At 38.5% G+C, this 16,722-nt stretch overlaps 1 protein-coding gene across 10 annotated transcripts in view; it reads left to right on the top strand.

Annotated features, from left to right (window-relative positions):
• The window catches only part of sulf1 (sulfatase 1), a gene marked incomplete at its 3' end in the record, with an annotated part of 89,802 nt that overhangs the window by 54,325 nt on the left and 18,755 nt on the right, over nucleotides 1–16,722 (top strand). For all 10 annotated transcript variants that reach the window (XM_079863569.1, XM_079863570.1, XM_079863567.1 and 7 more), the window contains exons 2-4: nucleotides 9,761–9,989; nucleotides 11,293–11,532; nucleotides 12,861–13,012. In XM_079863569.1, coding sequence (XP_079719695.1) covers nucleotides 9,821–9,989; nucleotides 11,293–11,532; nucleotides 12,861–13,012 — 561 coding nt within the window. In that variant the 5' untranslated portion in view covers nucleotides 9,761–9,820. The remainder of the gene's footprint in view (nucleotides 1–9,760; nucleotides 9,990–11,292; nucleotides 11,533–12,860; nucleotides 13,013–16,722) is intronic.

Here is a 16,722-nt window from a genome sequence, read left to right as displayed (position 1 = left end):
TTAATGTGTTTGGTGTATTTGCCACTGTGGTAGAGAGGAATATTTCTTTAAAAATGAAATTAAGATGAAACATATTCTTTGGGAGGTTCTCTTTAACTGGTTTTATATTGCAATCTGGAGTTTTAAAAGTCTTTTTTTTCTACTTGTGATGTACGTTTTGTGGAGAATATGAACTATACGTCAAAGGCTCTGAAAGAAGAGCATTTCTCAAGACAAAGAAGCACATTTATTATGGTATGGCTGGTTGCAGCTGTAATTAATTTTTCTCCCCCTCCCACCAAAGACCCATAAAATGCTTTTACTGTGTCTGTTTCTCTGTTATTTGTCATATACTGAGTTGATCAAAGGCCAAATGTTTGACATTCCCCCCCCCCCCCCCCCTCCATTATACTGTCTATGGAGATCTGCTTTTTTGCTGCTTTCATTAACCACATACTTAAAGGAATGGCCTGAAAACCTCTCCAGCGAGACCTCCCAGCTGACCGAGAGGGGCGAGGATGGCTTGCTTCGGCAGCTCCAACTCGAGCAAAAACGCCAGGAAGAATCTCTGTTAGGCTTTGCTAGAACTCTGCCAAATTTGGTCAGAGCTGATTTCAGTCCTACCTGGCAATCTCAGTCGATATGTACTTGCGTTTAAACAGCAGGGTAAGTAGCCGGAGAATGTCGAGGAGGTCTGAAGCTTTGACTGGTTTATGCTGTGCCGACTTTGCAGGTGGCTAATGAGTTGGGCCTTCATAAGAGAAAGCTAATCTCTCCCAAAGCCAAGCCGAGGAGGAGCTGAATGGAATTTGCTTAGCTCTGAATTCTGTGCCCTGTATGTTTAAGCCTGTGAGCTGCTCTCTCTTTCTCTCTCACAGTCATTGAGATGCTGTACGGCACCCACCGGCGCTCCTGAGTCATGTATGCCACAGTACAGGTCACCTATAGCTCCACCGTCGCTCTCAGACAGCGTGACTTCAGGGGCCTCTCTGGTGCTAGTATATTGGATTATGGAAAAATCATAAAACTCTCGAAGGTGGCTCCAGCCCCCCTGCCTTGGTATTTAGAAATAAAGGGTAGTGATGTGTGCTTAGTTTGGAGATTAGAGAGGGGTTTTGGGTGGGCTTTAAGGTGTGAGTGAGGCCCAGTGGCTGGGGTTCTTGTGCGATGGCACGGTCGACTGCCATCAGCTGCAGCTGGGTGAGGGTGTGTGCAAAGCTGGTGTCACTGGAGAACATGTTAATGTGAGCTGGCATAGCAAAGCAGCGTGGCAGCCTGGGGGAACTAAAGTGGCCATGGCATCAATGTTTAAAAGTATTAGATCTCAAACTGTCTGCACAAGTTCACAGAGGAATAAATTACTTAATCTGTTCTACCACTGTCCTAATGTTTTCTTTCTGCCATCTTAAGGCCATGACTTCAAGCAAATCAAAGAACTAACTGTTGTGACGTCGTCTTGAACAAAATCAGATCAAAATGAAGTTCGTTTAAATTTCGCTTCTGTAGTTTTTACTTGCCACTTTCAAACTATCATTGGTCCGTGGCGATTACATAATAAGTATGTGTGCTCTGGAACTCCCTACTTTGATGTGGAAATCTTCTCCGGTTCATTTCATCTGTTCAGTCTGTAAAAATGCGAGCAAAAAAATGTATACGCTGGAGATGCTTTATGGTAGAAATTGAAGTTGTAATTTTAATTGAAAGTGACACTGACACTGTTTTTTATCTTTAATACTCTAAAGCTTTCTTTAAGCAATCTATTATATAAAGTGCTTTATAAATAAACGTGACGTGATTTGTTTGGAATGCCGAAATACAGAAACATATCCACATCTTGCTTTTTTAACTGTGGTTTTGTCACCACTGTCATTTTTGTTGTTTACTTTCTGACTGAGAGAAAGCACTTATTAATTTCCACTCCCAGGGATGTTGGGATGTTTGCTAACAGTATACCACTGCAAAGGTATTTCACACATCTTTTTACCCTGAGTGAAGAACGAAAAAAGAACTTTGCCATGAGTATATCAGTGCCTTAAATCTGGGTCTTTGTCCTAACCAGCTGCCACGGGATAATTTTGTCCGTTGCCAGGTTTTTTTTTTTTTTTTTTTTTTTTTTTTATCCCTTTATTTTCATTTTCTTAAAGACAACAAACATGTACAATGACACCCAAATAGTAACTATACATGTAGATATCTAAATATACTTTCTAAGCAGTACCTTGTACATGCTACAATGAGCAAGTGCTTGAATTAGAACGCCCCCCTCCCCATATGTTGCCAGGTTTTTATTTGTTGCGTCATGCTGGGTAGCCCCAATTCTCAATGACCGAGATTCCTGCTCCCCACAAAGAGCCTCTTCAAGACAAAACTTTAAGACTTTGAAGTCTGTGGGAGGGAGATTATTTTAATGATATTTACATACATTTATAATTAATGAGATGGAGCCCTCAGGTAACAGGACCCCAAAGCCCCCCTCTTTGGGGTTGGAGACTAGCATAAGACCGGTTTTCAATGATAGTCACTGCCATTTGCTTTGAAACCACAATGTCAAAGCATTTATGCTATTTAATGTGGTGGTTAAACACTAACAGTTCTCTGCTAAATATAGTCCAGTGCCTGTTGAAATGAGTTTTTATAAAAGCTTCTAAAAAATAAACAGAAATCATGAAGTAATGGTTCATAGTAGTTCATGTGTATCTTGTAAAAGCCTAAGCTTATTGCATTTTGGCTTTTTTTTTTTTTTAAATACACAACCACTAGAATTTGGTTGTTTTGGTCCATTTCTTCAAAAACCACCAGATACTGTGGTCAGGATGGATATCTTTAGACTACAGGCATCCTTATGCCATGTTCTCCTATTTGGACATTGGCATTTTTATGCTGGCTGGCATCACACTGTTGACAACTGCTGGCGCTCCTGATTTGATTAGATTTTTTTTAGGTTTGCTCAGCTGTTCTAAAAGATAGAAAAGCTTCTGTTCCCTCAGCTCAAATCATAGATGCGTTCACAAACATGGCAAGTGCCAAAGAGAAAAGCTACATAGGAACATCAATTGGATGTTTCAAGCATACGGCTTGCATTTGAAAGAACTTTTTTTGAAAGTCAACCCCATTGGGGTTGTGTGACTACCAGGGTAAAGCTCTGGCTTGCAAAGGTGGCTTTTGTCATGGAACTTCTGTAGTCATTCAAATGTAGAAATTGAGCTTTCTCTGTTTGATTTAAGTGGGGGTTTTTTCACGTTTTTTTTTTTTTTTTAATGTAGAAATGCTATAATCATCTTGCTGTACACATTAGCATTTTGCTAAAGTCATTATTTACTCTCATTACTTTGTTTTTAAGTAATGGGAGCTTCAGAGAACCATCATAATCTCATTTAAGGGACACACGTTATATTAGTATTATATATTGAAGACATTTTTTAAATTAATTTCTCATGTTCTGTTTAAAAAAGTTTATATTTTATATCAAATAATGTTATTTAAAAATTATAATTAATAATAATTAAATTTATAGAAATAAATGTTATATATATTTAACAATTTAATGTTGAACGTACTGTGATATGGGACTAATTCAAAATCTTTATAACAATTAGTACAGATGGGACTGCAATGTACTAGAACATCATCAGCTGAAGCAAGTTTCAGTGACTAATCTGAAAAAGAGTTTCTTCTGAGCTTTCAGGCAGAGAAGCAAAGCTGCATGTGCTTTTCCCATTTAGAAAAGGTGTTTGCGTGCGAGTCGGTTGGCATGGCTGTCGTTCATGCGACTGCAGTGTATCCATTCACTCTACAGTGATTAAGCAGAATGGTCCAGTGGCGTGAGAACAAACTGAAGCCACTTCAGTCGGATTCCACATTCTTGTTCTAACCGCATAATCAGTCGTCTGTTCCATCAGTGAGAACAAAATGTGCCCTGAAAGTGATTGCGCAAAGAGAAGCTACACACTCTAAAACTGGTCACATCACGATAGTTTTGTTGGCCTTCCTCGCTCCCATGTGGGTGGATGGCTCTTGTTGATGGAGGCTCGTGCGGTGTGCCCTGGCCACGGACCTCCACGACACCGTAGGGTTTGACGCTGTGGATGGAGCAGCGAAGTCCTGGCTGATTCCTAAAAAAAGAAACGTTGTAAAATCCAAACCTCAAAATTCTGTGGCTAAGTAATCATTTCTCCCCCGATGGGAATAATCAGCATACAGAAATATGCAAACAGCCTCTGCAGAAATAGTCATTTATGTGCATGTCCCTATACGATCTATGTCTTTAACCAGCCTGTCTTTTATGTAAATCTCACCAGATGATCCTAAAGAAACAGTTCACCTAAAAATGAAAATTTTAATTTAATTTCTCATTTCATTCAGTGATATCTGTAATGGGATATTTTGAGCGTCGACCCGCAAAAATCGCTTTAACAGCGCCATTAAAGTTAAAACAAATCTTGTCTTGGACTCTTTGATAATTAAAATGCAACTGTCACAACCAATAAACTGTGAAGTGTTCTTACTGCTGATTGTTCTCCAGTGACTTGGCTTCTTTACAGGGAGCGAGCGAAGTCTCTATAGTGAGGGAATGGAAAGGGGGATTAGCCCTCGAGACTGTGTTTGTCTATGGAAACCTTGCATTTATGAATGGCTGACTCACTATTTAGCCGTGCCATCTGGTTTGATTTATACTCGTTCTTGGCTCACTAGGGACTCTCATTTGCAATGAAGATGCACAAACAACTTTGCCATGGTGAAGGACGAGTTCTTGCATGGTGCTTTGCTTTAAAAGGAATTATTTCAAGCTGACAGGGATCAGGGTTTTCATTTAAGTGATTTTTAGAAGCTGATCGCACATGTTACGAATGCGGCCTTGCCATTTTCGTCTTCCTGGACGAGGGATTGACAGAAACCAGACTATTCGTGATGCAGTCTAGATGTTATTAAACCCAGCGCGGTTGGAAAGAATGTGCCGGGTCATGACATTCTGATCTTAATCGTGTGGCCTCTTCCTCAGGAACTCATCTTTCCTTACCTGTGAATTCGGCAGACCTCGTTTTGGAGTCTTCTGAGAGTCCAGGTGTTTGAGGTTTGGGTTAACCACCCCACATTACCACGTGGGTCAAAGGAGGTTCAGGGTGCATGAAAGTACGTGGTCTGGGCCTTTACCACAAGCAGCAGTGGCGGTTTTTTGCTTGCCAAGAACCTCTGAGTCTCTGATAGCACTACATGGTAGAAAACACCGCTATGTGGGTAGGAAGGTGGGAGGGATGCTGGATGCTTTAGTATACATGGAGTGGGGAAGAAAGCATAGTGAAATCATAAAAGTACAGAATTTGGATCACATTGAAGGACCCTGGTCCTGTCATCCATTAATCTGAAAATTGCACCTCTTTCATAAGGGGTTATTTTTTGGCAGCTGTGTCTCAGGCTTGAAAAGTCCAATAGTAGCCTTTTTGTTTTGCTCCTTTGAACCTTCGAGACCTTTTTTTCCCTTAATAAATCCCAAATATTATTCGACCAGCTTAGCCATGATTAGTACAGTAGAGGCTAATTTACTGGGTCATTTCCTCTAATCCCTAAAAACAATAAGGAGCTGAGATGATGCTTGCTCTGGTGCTCATCTGTGACCCAGAAGAAAGCTTTCTTGTGTTCCTCAGCAATGCAGGTCTACAAAGGCATAGCGCTTGGCCAATGTGCGCAGCCGATTTGGGTGAATGAAGACCATGAACTATAATTTAAAATGAGTTTAAGTTATGAAATTGTTATAAATGTGTATATATAAATAAGTTTCCTTTTGGAGTAATTTGCCATCATCTAGTGCTCACTAGGTTTTTTTCTCTAATCATTAAACACACAAATGTAATCTAAAGATCTCAGAAGTAACATTTGTCTTCCATACTTAAAACTGTGGATTTTTATATTTTGCTTTTTAACTTTTATTGTTTTGAACTCGGAATAGCTCATCAATATTTGCCAGAATTTTAATATCTGTGCATTCCTAATTTTTCAGATTTTTTTTTTTTTTTTAGGAATTTGACACTTCTTTATGACCTCTCCAGAGTTTATTGCAGAGATCTGGACACTCCATCTCCAGATATCCTCTGTACTTCAATGGTGAATGTGATTTTTACCAAGTACAACATGTTCCTGGATCATCTTTGTTGATCCTGGAACAACATTCCAATCAACTAATCAGATTTGAGGGACAAGTTTACAGTTTGTCAAGTTTAGGCCTACAACCAGGGTGAGGTGCTTCTGCTTCTTCACCAATCATTTTCCTCTGATTTTAGGGATAAGTTATGGGAATGGTTTGGTTTAGGGGTATAGATATAATTAGGACTACATTTTCTGACAGGAATGTTGTTCCAGGATCAACAAAATATGTTGATCCAGGAACATGTCTGTCTTTGCAAAATCACGGTGACCGTACTGCAATATAACTAACAAATTTATAACAAATAGTTGCTTAAGACATATATTTAAAATGAGTGAGTTGGAAGTACTTTTTGTTCTGCACTTTACAAGAACATTAATCTGAATAACCATTCGACTAAAGCCAGAGGAAGTCACCAGGTTTTCCACCGAAGGCTTCAGACACAAACATCACATATTTTTTGCAAACCAGCCCAGTGCTGATTCAGTGTCAGGGAGCCATGGGAGTGTGGAAGCTTTGTTTCCCATTATTCACGGAAATGGAGGATAGCAGGTCTGTTTTTCGCAGGCAAAGGGTCAGAGTGTCAAAGAAAAGCAAAGTAGTGGTTTATGTTCTTGCCAGTGCCACCAACTGGAACACATTTTCACAGTAATAAGGGTAATTAAAACAAAATTATAATTCACGACCCTTTTCCCTCCAGGGAAGAAAATAGAAGAGCTATTTTGGGTCGACTGTATTCTAAAATTACAGTGCTGGAATGAGGGTGAATGTGTCATCATTGAGGGCAGAGACAGTTTAATTCATGGTTGCTTGAGGAACACATGATTTAGCTAAACGGCACAGTATTGGCTCAAATCTGGAGTTTTTTTATATATATTTTCTTTTGGCTGAAGTTAGTTTCAAATTGCTGGAGGCACATCACACAATAGTTCATCCTGTAGTGTCATAAGAAGGTCAATGAAAGGATTTAGCACTTTAAATTGAATACTGATGAGAAAAGTAAATCTAATTCACACAGTGTAGACATAAAACAAATGATGGAAAGGAAGCATACGTCTAAATGAATGTTTGAAGGAGTTGTTCTCCATATATTTTCTGGGCCTTAGGAGGTTTTCATGAGATCTGGAAGTCATACTGTGTGTGTGTGTGCGCACTCTGGTCTGACTGGACCCTGCCATTCCCTGCTGTTTGTCTAAACAGCGCCAGTGTTTGTACAGTGCTGTCAGGGTGACTGGACTGACTATCCCTCATGCTGCCTGTCTAAAATCCACTCTGTCCAAAAAAGCACTTAGAGACCCATCTGAGAGGCAGAACATCATCTGCACAATGATGGAGAAGGACAAGCACATGGTTTTCCATTCAATGGCTCCTTCTTATCGGATGTCACATTAGATGTACCCAAAGAGTGAAACTTAAAGGGATGGTCTAAACCTAAAAATTAAAATGGACATTTACTCAAAAAAAGAAAAAAAAATTACATTTACTGCCATTCTAAATCCATGTGACGTATGTTGTTTTTTTTTAAACCTTGATATCAATCCAAAAAAAAAAGCAATAAGCAATAAAGGCAATGTAAAATAGTTATAAAATATTACATGACCTCAAAAGATTGAACCTAGCTCCATATTGACTACTTTTATGCTTCCTATATTTAGTTTGATATACTGTATATGATAACAGCATGGATGTTTTTGGGAGTGTCATGAGTGAGTAAATAAAGTGACTCCCATTGACCAGATATCAATATTCTTGATGCTGCTCTGCTGCACACACCGCTCTCTGTGTTGAGACGATAAAAAGCTTAAAGAGTAACATTTCTAAGGTGTTCTCAGTAGGTTTAACAGCGCTTGTCAATGTCAATTTTTGTGATATGACCAGTCGACTGGACAGAAGCCAAACATGAAGTTTCGGTTTTAATGGTAAAAGAGTGTTAGGTAAGATATAAAATAAGAAGCTAAACAATGTTTGACAACTTTTTATTATAGACATGTTACACGACCAACAATAATATTCAGTGATGCAAAGAATTTGACTTTTGATTTGTCAAATTTTTAATATGTGATTCATGTAATTTAATTTATAATTGAATGTGATGAGACAAGAAACATTAAACAGGGCTGTTTTAGTCTTGTCAGGCTTGTGATTAAGAGTGAACGTGTGCATATTTTAAAATAAAACTGTAAATGCAAATAGTTTGCAGTAAATTATACTTTTTACCATCTTTGTCTTTCTATTTTTATTTATTCCATTAAATTATTTTCATTTGAATTTCTTTGAATAAAAAAAAAAAAAATTATTTACCGGTGCATCACTAATTCTGAAGGGATTTCCCACGTCTTTCAAAATGGAGTATTGTTAGTTTGAATATGTGGACACATTGGCCTTGAGTTGATACTGTAACACTAGTGCTGACTCTAATTTACTAATTTATTTCTACTCTCACTGGTCTTATTGTTGCATAAATGACTTCAGCCATTTTCATTGCAAGCAAAACTATCAAGCCAAATGAATGCCATGCGACGAACCTCAGGTGCATAAATGCCCATATTGTTTAACAGCTCACTGATTGGAGACAAAGATCAGCTTGAGGCCACAGGCAATATGGTCCTCCATAAGGTTTATACAATAAACTCATAGATAAATTGGACGGTATATCAATCAAACCTACTTTTGCGCATGCTAGTCGTCAGGTAAATTAAAATGTGAAAAATCAGCTCATGCATAAGTACAAAATCTCAAGACATGGCTTTTTAGGAAATTGAGCATGTCTGTGGAATATGAAAGATTTCACTGAGTAATCTTTGCTGGCGTAGAGCGAATGCAGTGCTGTGTAAAGGGGTCCAATGTGTAAATCTGTGACTGGCGACCACAGCACAAGGGTTAATGTAGCGGAACCCTCTACCCCCTGTACTGGCTTCGTAATTCCCACCGGGTGTCCGCTAGGGGTCACAAGCTCTGGGCCGTCTGACTGACAGCTCTGCCATAAAATGTGATTGGCTGGGTTTGGGCCAGAGCAGCCCCTAATAGCCAATAGAATAGCCTCAATAGTACTGAAGTAGTGTGACTGATTAGAAAGAAAGAACTGGCTTGTCTGCACACACGGAGAGAGACACTCAGGCCTTTCTGACTTGAAGAAAGTGTCTGTAAATATGAGTGCAGAACTGAAGTAAAGATATTGGGTGTACTGTTGCCACATGTGATGCTGCTAAGCTAAGAACTGTACAGGTAGGGTTTAGAGTTTTTGTGTTTTACTGTTCGTTAAGTAGCAAAGATTTCTGTAAAAGATTCAGCTAGTGTTTTTTAAATTTTCTTTCATGTTGATTTTGGTGCATGCACATCCTGGAAGCATGTTGGAGTTTAAAATGTGTTGACTCCTTTAAGAGGGTGTGCTGTGTTTATTTTCAAGTGCAACGGTTGAGATTTTCTATGGTCTGTTCCTGTGCTTGTGGATAGATGTGAAAATAGATGGCATCAAGCTTAAAACGGATGCGAATGATTTAGCAGACAATGATCTGGAATTCTCGTTTGTCTTGTGAAGGAAGGAAAAGTGGTACTTTTTAGTCTCTCCAATTTCTGTTAACCAAAGTAACATTTGATTTGACCTCTGTGGAAATCATCTCTTTGCTTTTTTCCCCAAAACAGATTACCTTGTGAGGATTCCAGCCTTCTAAATCGTGTTTGCAAAGCCCGGTGCGCAGTCCCATGATGCAGCTGGTGAACCTGGCCTGGATGATGGTCCTGGCCGCCCCACTGGTCTGCTTTGGTTTCACCACCCGCGGTCAGGGCCTGCGTGGGCGGGTTCAAGGTGACCGCCGAAACATCAGACCCAACATCATACTCATCATGACAGATGACCAGGATGTGGAGTTGGGTGAGTATACCAGATGCAATTCATCATTAATGGCCCATCTGTTCTGCAGACGAATGAGGTGGAGACCTCATACGACTCTCTTGAGGCTTTGTCAGCACTCGGCACGCATCAGTTATGAATAAGCAAGTCGTCTGGAAAGTTACTGTAGAGATCTTCAAATACCATAATGATACTTGGAGAAACATGGGAATGGAACTTCAGATGAAACAAATTTTTATTGACCTCACTGATTTAAATGTTTGAATTTGCACACTCCACTTCAATATTTGGAGACATTTGAATTAATTAATTTTTAATAAAAGTTTATTTTTCTTGCAACATTGTCAGATGTTGTTCTTGGTTTATGCATAAACTTACTTGATTTAGATTTTTTTTTTTTTTTTTTTTTTTTTCAGAAAACAAGACTTGATATCCAGAGCAATTTTGCTTCTCAAGTAAATATTAAATTAAGAATGTTTAGTGTTTTTGTTTTGTCTTAAACCAGCGTGAGTTTCCATACTGGTCCAATGCTGGTTTAAGTTAGTGTTGGTGGACCAGTACAGCCAGTCATAGCTGTTAATCCAGGTTGACCAACATGATATTTCTAGTGATAACGGCTGATGAAGGTCTTGATCCTGGAGGGTCATGTTCCTTCAGAATTTGGCTCCAACACATCTGCCTTGTAATCTTAAAGACCTTGAATAGCTTCAGGAGTGTTAATTTACGGTTTTAGCTAAACCAAGGCAGTCATGCTGGTTAAACTAGTTAAAAAGCCTTGTGAGAACACCAGCACACCAGCATTCAAAACGTGCTGGTGACCGTTTATGCTGGCCTTATTCAGGAGGATTGTCAGTCCTCTCTTGTAGGAGCTCTGTTTAGTTTAAGTTGTTCATTATTAACTCAGCCTAGGAAAGAAAAAGACTTTAGCCTTCTCGGACTTCAGTCCTGGAAACATTTGCTTGCTTGTTGTTAGTCTACTTGATCTGCCACCCAAGTCCCTCTCTTGGTATTTGTCCCATATTGTATGCATGTTGTAACTGGATCAAGTTCCTTCCTCTTGAGCATAACATCCAATGAGTCTCAATCACAGACTGTCATCACAGGTTTGACTTATTTCCTATTTCAATATTTAATGGCTTCCCTCAGACATCTGAGAGGATAAGGGCCTTAGTCCTGGAACCACAACCAGTCGTTGCATTGCCACAGAACTGCAGGGATCCTTTTCCACATCTAACACTACTTTTGACAGCATAGTGAATATTAAGACGTGTAAAAGGTTTGAACTTCTCAAACATGCATAACTGAACTTGCATTTGTGTGTCAGGCTCATTGCAGGTGATGAACAAAACCCGCAAGATCATGGAGGACGGTGGAACCTCATTCACAAATGCGTTTGTAACTACGCCCATGTGCTGTCCATCACGCTCTTCCATGCTGACTGGGAAGTATGTCCACAACCACAACACGTACACCAACAACGAGAACTGTTCCTCGCCTTCATGGCAAGCTCAGCATGAGCCACGCTCCTTTGCTGTTTATCTCAACAACACTGGATACCGAACAGGTGAGAAACCAAATGAGAGACCGATGACTCATTCTAACCTGCTTGATTCAAAACAGGGTTGAATCCAGTTTGCATCATGTCCTGTTTTATAAATGTTGTTGACTTCCCTATAAATTTAATATAGCTGTCAAAATGAATGCGCTAATTTTTTTTTTCTATTTAATTTACGCAATCAATACAAAACATTTTTCCTTGCATCCTTTGGCTAGCATTACAGTATATGATCACACTATCATTCAAGTGCTTTTAAAGCATTTAAGTGTGATTAGACGCAAAAGAGAATTCATAACTGTACCATCTTTGTTACCGCAATTAATCATGTGTGATTTTTTTTTTAATTGATTTACAGCACTAATATAAATATATATTATATTTTTGAAAAGTCAAAAAAAGACCATGTTTGATAAAAAAACAGTAAACTTTATATTGTAAAATGTTATTACAATTTAAAATAACTTTTTTAATATTATTTAAAAAATATATAATAATAAGTCTATCACTTTTGATCAAATTAATACATCCTTGCTAAATAAAAGTATTAATTTATAAAAAATAATAATAATAAACAAATCTAACTGACTGCAAACTTTTGAATGGCAGTGTACATTATTGTGTGTAATACTTGTTAATCTTTTTAAATCTAATAAAAATAACAGACATTCCAGTTTCACATTAACAGAATTCTGCCAGGAAAATGTCACATAAAATAAAAAGAATAAATATCTGTTGACTGATAATGCTCAAATTAGGTTTAATGTTTTGACCTGAAGGTCTTCATGAAAGTTTATTATTATTAATAATTATATGATTAGTTTACATTATCATATATCTCATCTATCATTTATCATTAGCGCACTTCTGAATATGTACTGGGAATTTTTGTGTTCTGCAATTTCATGGGATTTTTGCTTCACATTTGTTTCTCAAAGTCAAATAAAAGTTTTACAGGAATTTTTAATTTGTCTGGTTCGTGGAAGCTAAACATTCTGGTAACCCAGTGCCGTGTGTCTTGAGTGGCAGTAAGTTCTGACCCTGAATACAGGGGTTCAGGCCTTACCACTGCTTGTGGTTTCCAGCTGATGTGTTAGTCTACAATTAACTCTCCAGGGCAGACTGGCTGCGTGCCCGGCTCTTTTGGAAGATGTTTTGGCTTAGCTTTGAGGGGAAAGAGTAGAGAAGACATGAATACAATGTAGAGACAGATATTTACAGGTACTGTTCAAAGGCAGTGTGTTGAGACAGTTGTCATAAAATGATAATTTTAGTCTTTGCGTCGACCTCACTGAACATACTCGAGTTTATATGTTGTCTTTATTTTTTTCCCACAGCTTTCTTTGGGAAGTACCTCAATGAGTATAACGGCACCTACATCCCACCTGGGTGGCGTGAATGGGTGGGGCTGATCAAAAATTCCCGTTTCTATAATTACACCGTCTGTCGAAACGGGAACAAGGAGAAGCACGGCGCAGATTATGCCAAGGTATGTGCGAATGGTCACATAAGTTCACACTCCTGTCAGCGTGCCAAAGGCTTCTTTTAAACTCAATTTTCAGTTTATGCTCAATTGTACGTTCTGTTCTCAACTAATTTCAGGCCTCTAATTACATATAAAATTTGGGTTGGTTGACTCCACATGGAATGTGGTTCGATTAAAGGGGGCATGGTGAGTTACACTAGTGTCTTGTGTATCATCAGGTGGGTATGTTGAATAAGACTTGGTAGGCAAAGAGATGATGTCCTTGGGGCAAAGTTTCTTTTGGAAACAACCACTGTTGTTGTGCTGCTGATTTGAAAGGAGTGGATATTTAGACTATGTTAAGAATGGCATACTTCTCTAGTACAGCATTTTGTTTCACATACTGCTTTTACATTTCTTTAGCAAGCAGTATACATGCAATTTTAAACTAGTATTCCATTTCAAATAGCCATAGTTTGCAGGTCATCCAAGACTTTTACCATCCTTCTGCAAGACCTACAATATGAGCGAAGTGATAAAATCAGAGTTTAAAAGGTTTAATTTGATATGGCCACCTTCCATCTCTAGAGTGTTTTGAAGCTGCTGTCAAAACAAGGTTTTGGATCTTCTCATGGCTGTTTTTCAGGTAGCATATTTTTGTGGAAAGTGGAATTTGTGCTGAGGTTTCATGGTTTGGGCATAAATTGAGTTGGAGGCAGTCTAAGGGTTGAGTAAATAAATGTTTCGACTGTTACTTGGATGTCAATAACCTGCTTGGATGAAGGTGTTAAGTTGCCCATAAGTGGAGAAGCACAAGAGGCTGAAGGTTTCTCCATTAGGTCTGGAGGAATTTTGTGGCTAGGTGTTCAAGTGGTTCCTGGAAACCCTTTAGGAACACTTAAAGGTTAAGGTTCCTGTTTAAAGGTTAAGATTCATGTTTGAAGGGATTAAATAGATAGGCAGAGCTATAAACGTATAGAAGAACGTCTTGGGCAGAAATGTTTTCCCAAATTTTGCATCATAAATGAATGCTCTAGGATTCTTATTGTTAAAGAATGCCGCACGTTTCAAATCACCTGTAGCCTTTTAGTCAAGTGAATCATTAAGAATTTGCTGCAAAGGCCCAGTTTGTGCCTTAATTCAGTCCAGGCAAAAGATCTTTTGATGAATTGGACAGGTTAGGTACATCCGGATACTATTTCACTCAAACATTCAATATGATGCTGAATAGTTTTCCAAAATCAACAAACATGCTGGTTCAATTAGTGGTACAACAGAGACTGAAGTGACATAGATGTGTTTTGTTATAATGCTGAGGAACAAGGTCCACTGAGCACGTCTCTAAACAATAACTTCCACAAGATTTTCACTCCCACAGATGCCGGTAGCTGCATGTTTTAGCAATGGGGAGGGTAAAAGGGGGGGATGGAGACTTTCCCACAACCAGCCCAGACCAGGAGCACTGCCATCAAAGGGCTTACGGCTTCAGTATCACGTGATTTTTACCCCCAAGCCCTTGTGCGCATTCCTGCTGCTGCCTCATAGCAGTAAGATTGAGACCATAGTGTTGTCAAAACACCAGACCCATGGAGGGCTACAAACCTCTATTACCATTGAGTGACGCAGTCAACACCCTTGTCGTGCTCAATACTGAGTTGTTAGCATCAGGGCATTAGTTCTGTTGATGTGGGTCAACAACAAACAATGGTGTCCATGATAAAGAATAATCATAAATAATGGTTTCATGTGATTTTGAAAAATGTCTTTACTATTTTTAAGAAAACTTGAAATGTAATGATTCTAAAATGTCATGAAGTGTAACCAAGTAAAAAGTAATGATGTACTTTAAATATTCTTGACATCCTAATCACAAATTAATTTTTTTTCTCTCCTGCATGTTGGTTGCATTGCACCACATGAATGATTTGGCTGACTAAAGGTCCTTTTCCTTTTAAGAAATAATAATAGTGTCAAACTACTTGGTTACAGTTTATTTTGATGGTCCAGTTTAGATATTATAACTATAAGTAACTTTGCAGCTACATGTCAATTAACTCTCGTTAGAATATAAGTAGACTGTTAGGTTAGGGTTAGTATAAATTGACAGTTGTAGAATAATGTTAGCATGTTTGATGTAAGCATCAAAACAAAGTGTTACCTTTTTGGTTAGGGACCGTTCGGTATTTATGGAAGGGGCCACCGGAGGAAAATAGGGGAGGGTCATGTCTTTTTATTCTTTGTTGAGGGGAGGGTCATCCAACTTTTTTTAGTCTAGGGGGAGGGTCACCCAACTTTTATATTCATGAAAACAGCAACATTTCAAAGTGGCTTGTTTGGTGCTATTTTTTTCCATTTAGCTCCATGTTGATCTCGCGTTATCAGCCCCCCTTCGATATCAGATGGGTCTGACCCAACAAAAATCCAGTTTGGCGCTGTTTGACAGTGCGCGCGCATTCAGTTCGCGCTTAGAAAAAGTGCATCATGTCAGAACAGAACGCCAAAGAAATGTTTACCCGGCAAAGCTTTAAAGCACGAGCAAATAATGAAGTGTTGTTAAGTGCACAGTGTCCTGTGAGTGTAACTCTACCGCTGCATTAACATGTGATGTGAACGTACGTCGAGTTTAACAGTATTGGGACTGAGGCGCCAGAACTGCTGATAGAATGTGCGCTGTAGGGCGATACTGCATATTTTAGTTTCCATTCTTATTTTGTTTCCACGATGTGTAAAATGTAGGGCTACCACCAGCCGCGGCGCTACCATTGGGCATTTAGGTCCGGGCCCACCCATTTTCTACTATGGTTTTGTACGTTTCCTCATTCGGATCTATTTGCGATGATCGATCCAAATTCTAAACAAACAGTTTACATGCTTCGTCCTTGTTACATTATTCATTAAGATAATAATTAATAAATGCACGCATAATTATCAGTGAACTTGATAAATGTTGCAGATATGTTTTACATGCATGCACAAACAAATGCCTTTCAACTTGTGTGTGCAAAATTCAGAATAAAATTAATGTGCAGCAATTTGTACAAATACAGAGTCTGTAGGTCTACTGTGTTGTTACCATTAAATAAGCTCATTTAGTTTCATTTTTGTTAAAATATAATGTTATTTTTTCATCTATGTTGATTATGAAAAGTGAACCGCACACACGAGTATACGCAATATCGAGAGACATGGAGCGGGTCAGACATGATTTTGACCACTTAATTAAGTTTTGTTTTGCAGAAAACGTTTTTTTTTAAGTGAATTTCGTTTTGTATAAATTGTATCTTAATTTTAATATTTTTTTTTTTTTATCAACCAATTGCCAAATACCAAATATAGCAGACAACACAATCATAGAGGCGCCCGCGTGGTCACTTGCACTGCTCGTAAACAGGAGCGCATCTCATCCTAACTTAACGAAACCCCAGCATATGCCTCACATACATGAAATATATCTTAAGAAAGCTTGAAATGTATTTTTAACAATTTAAAACGAAAAGAAATAGGCTACTCTCTGGTTATGTAATGATGTGCATTTCTCTCTATAGGCGTGTTCACTACTACGGAGATGGCGATCGTCAACTTCATCTTTACAGCTGTTGTTGCTGTTAATAAACTAAAAATAATAGGCTTATAATTTTATTAAACAATAAATTAAATGACATTTTTATTGTATTAAAAAGCAACGAAAAAAATCCTGTTTATCAGTAGTGTGTGTGTGTGTGTGTGTGTGTGTG

This window comes from Squalius cephalus, assembly GCF_949319135.1.
Source record: "Squalius cephalus genome assembly, chromosome: 25".
NCBI lineage: Eukaryota > Metazoa > Chordata > Actinopteri > Cypriniformes > Leuciscidae > Squalius > Squalius cephalus.
This window is presented reverse-complemented; position numbering and strand designations above follow the sequence as displayed.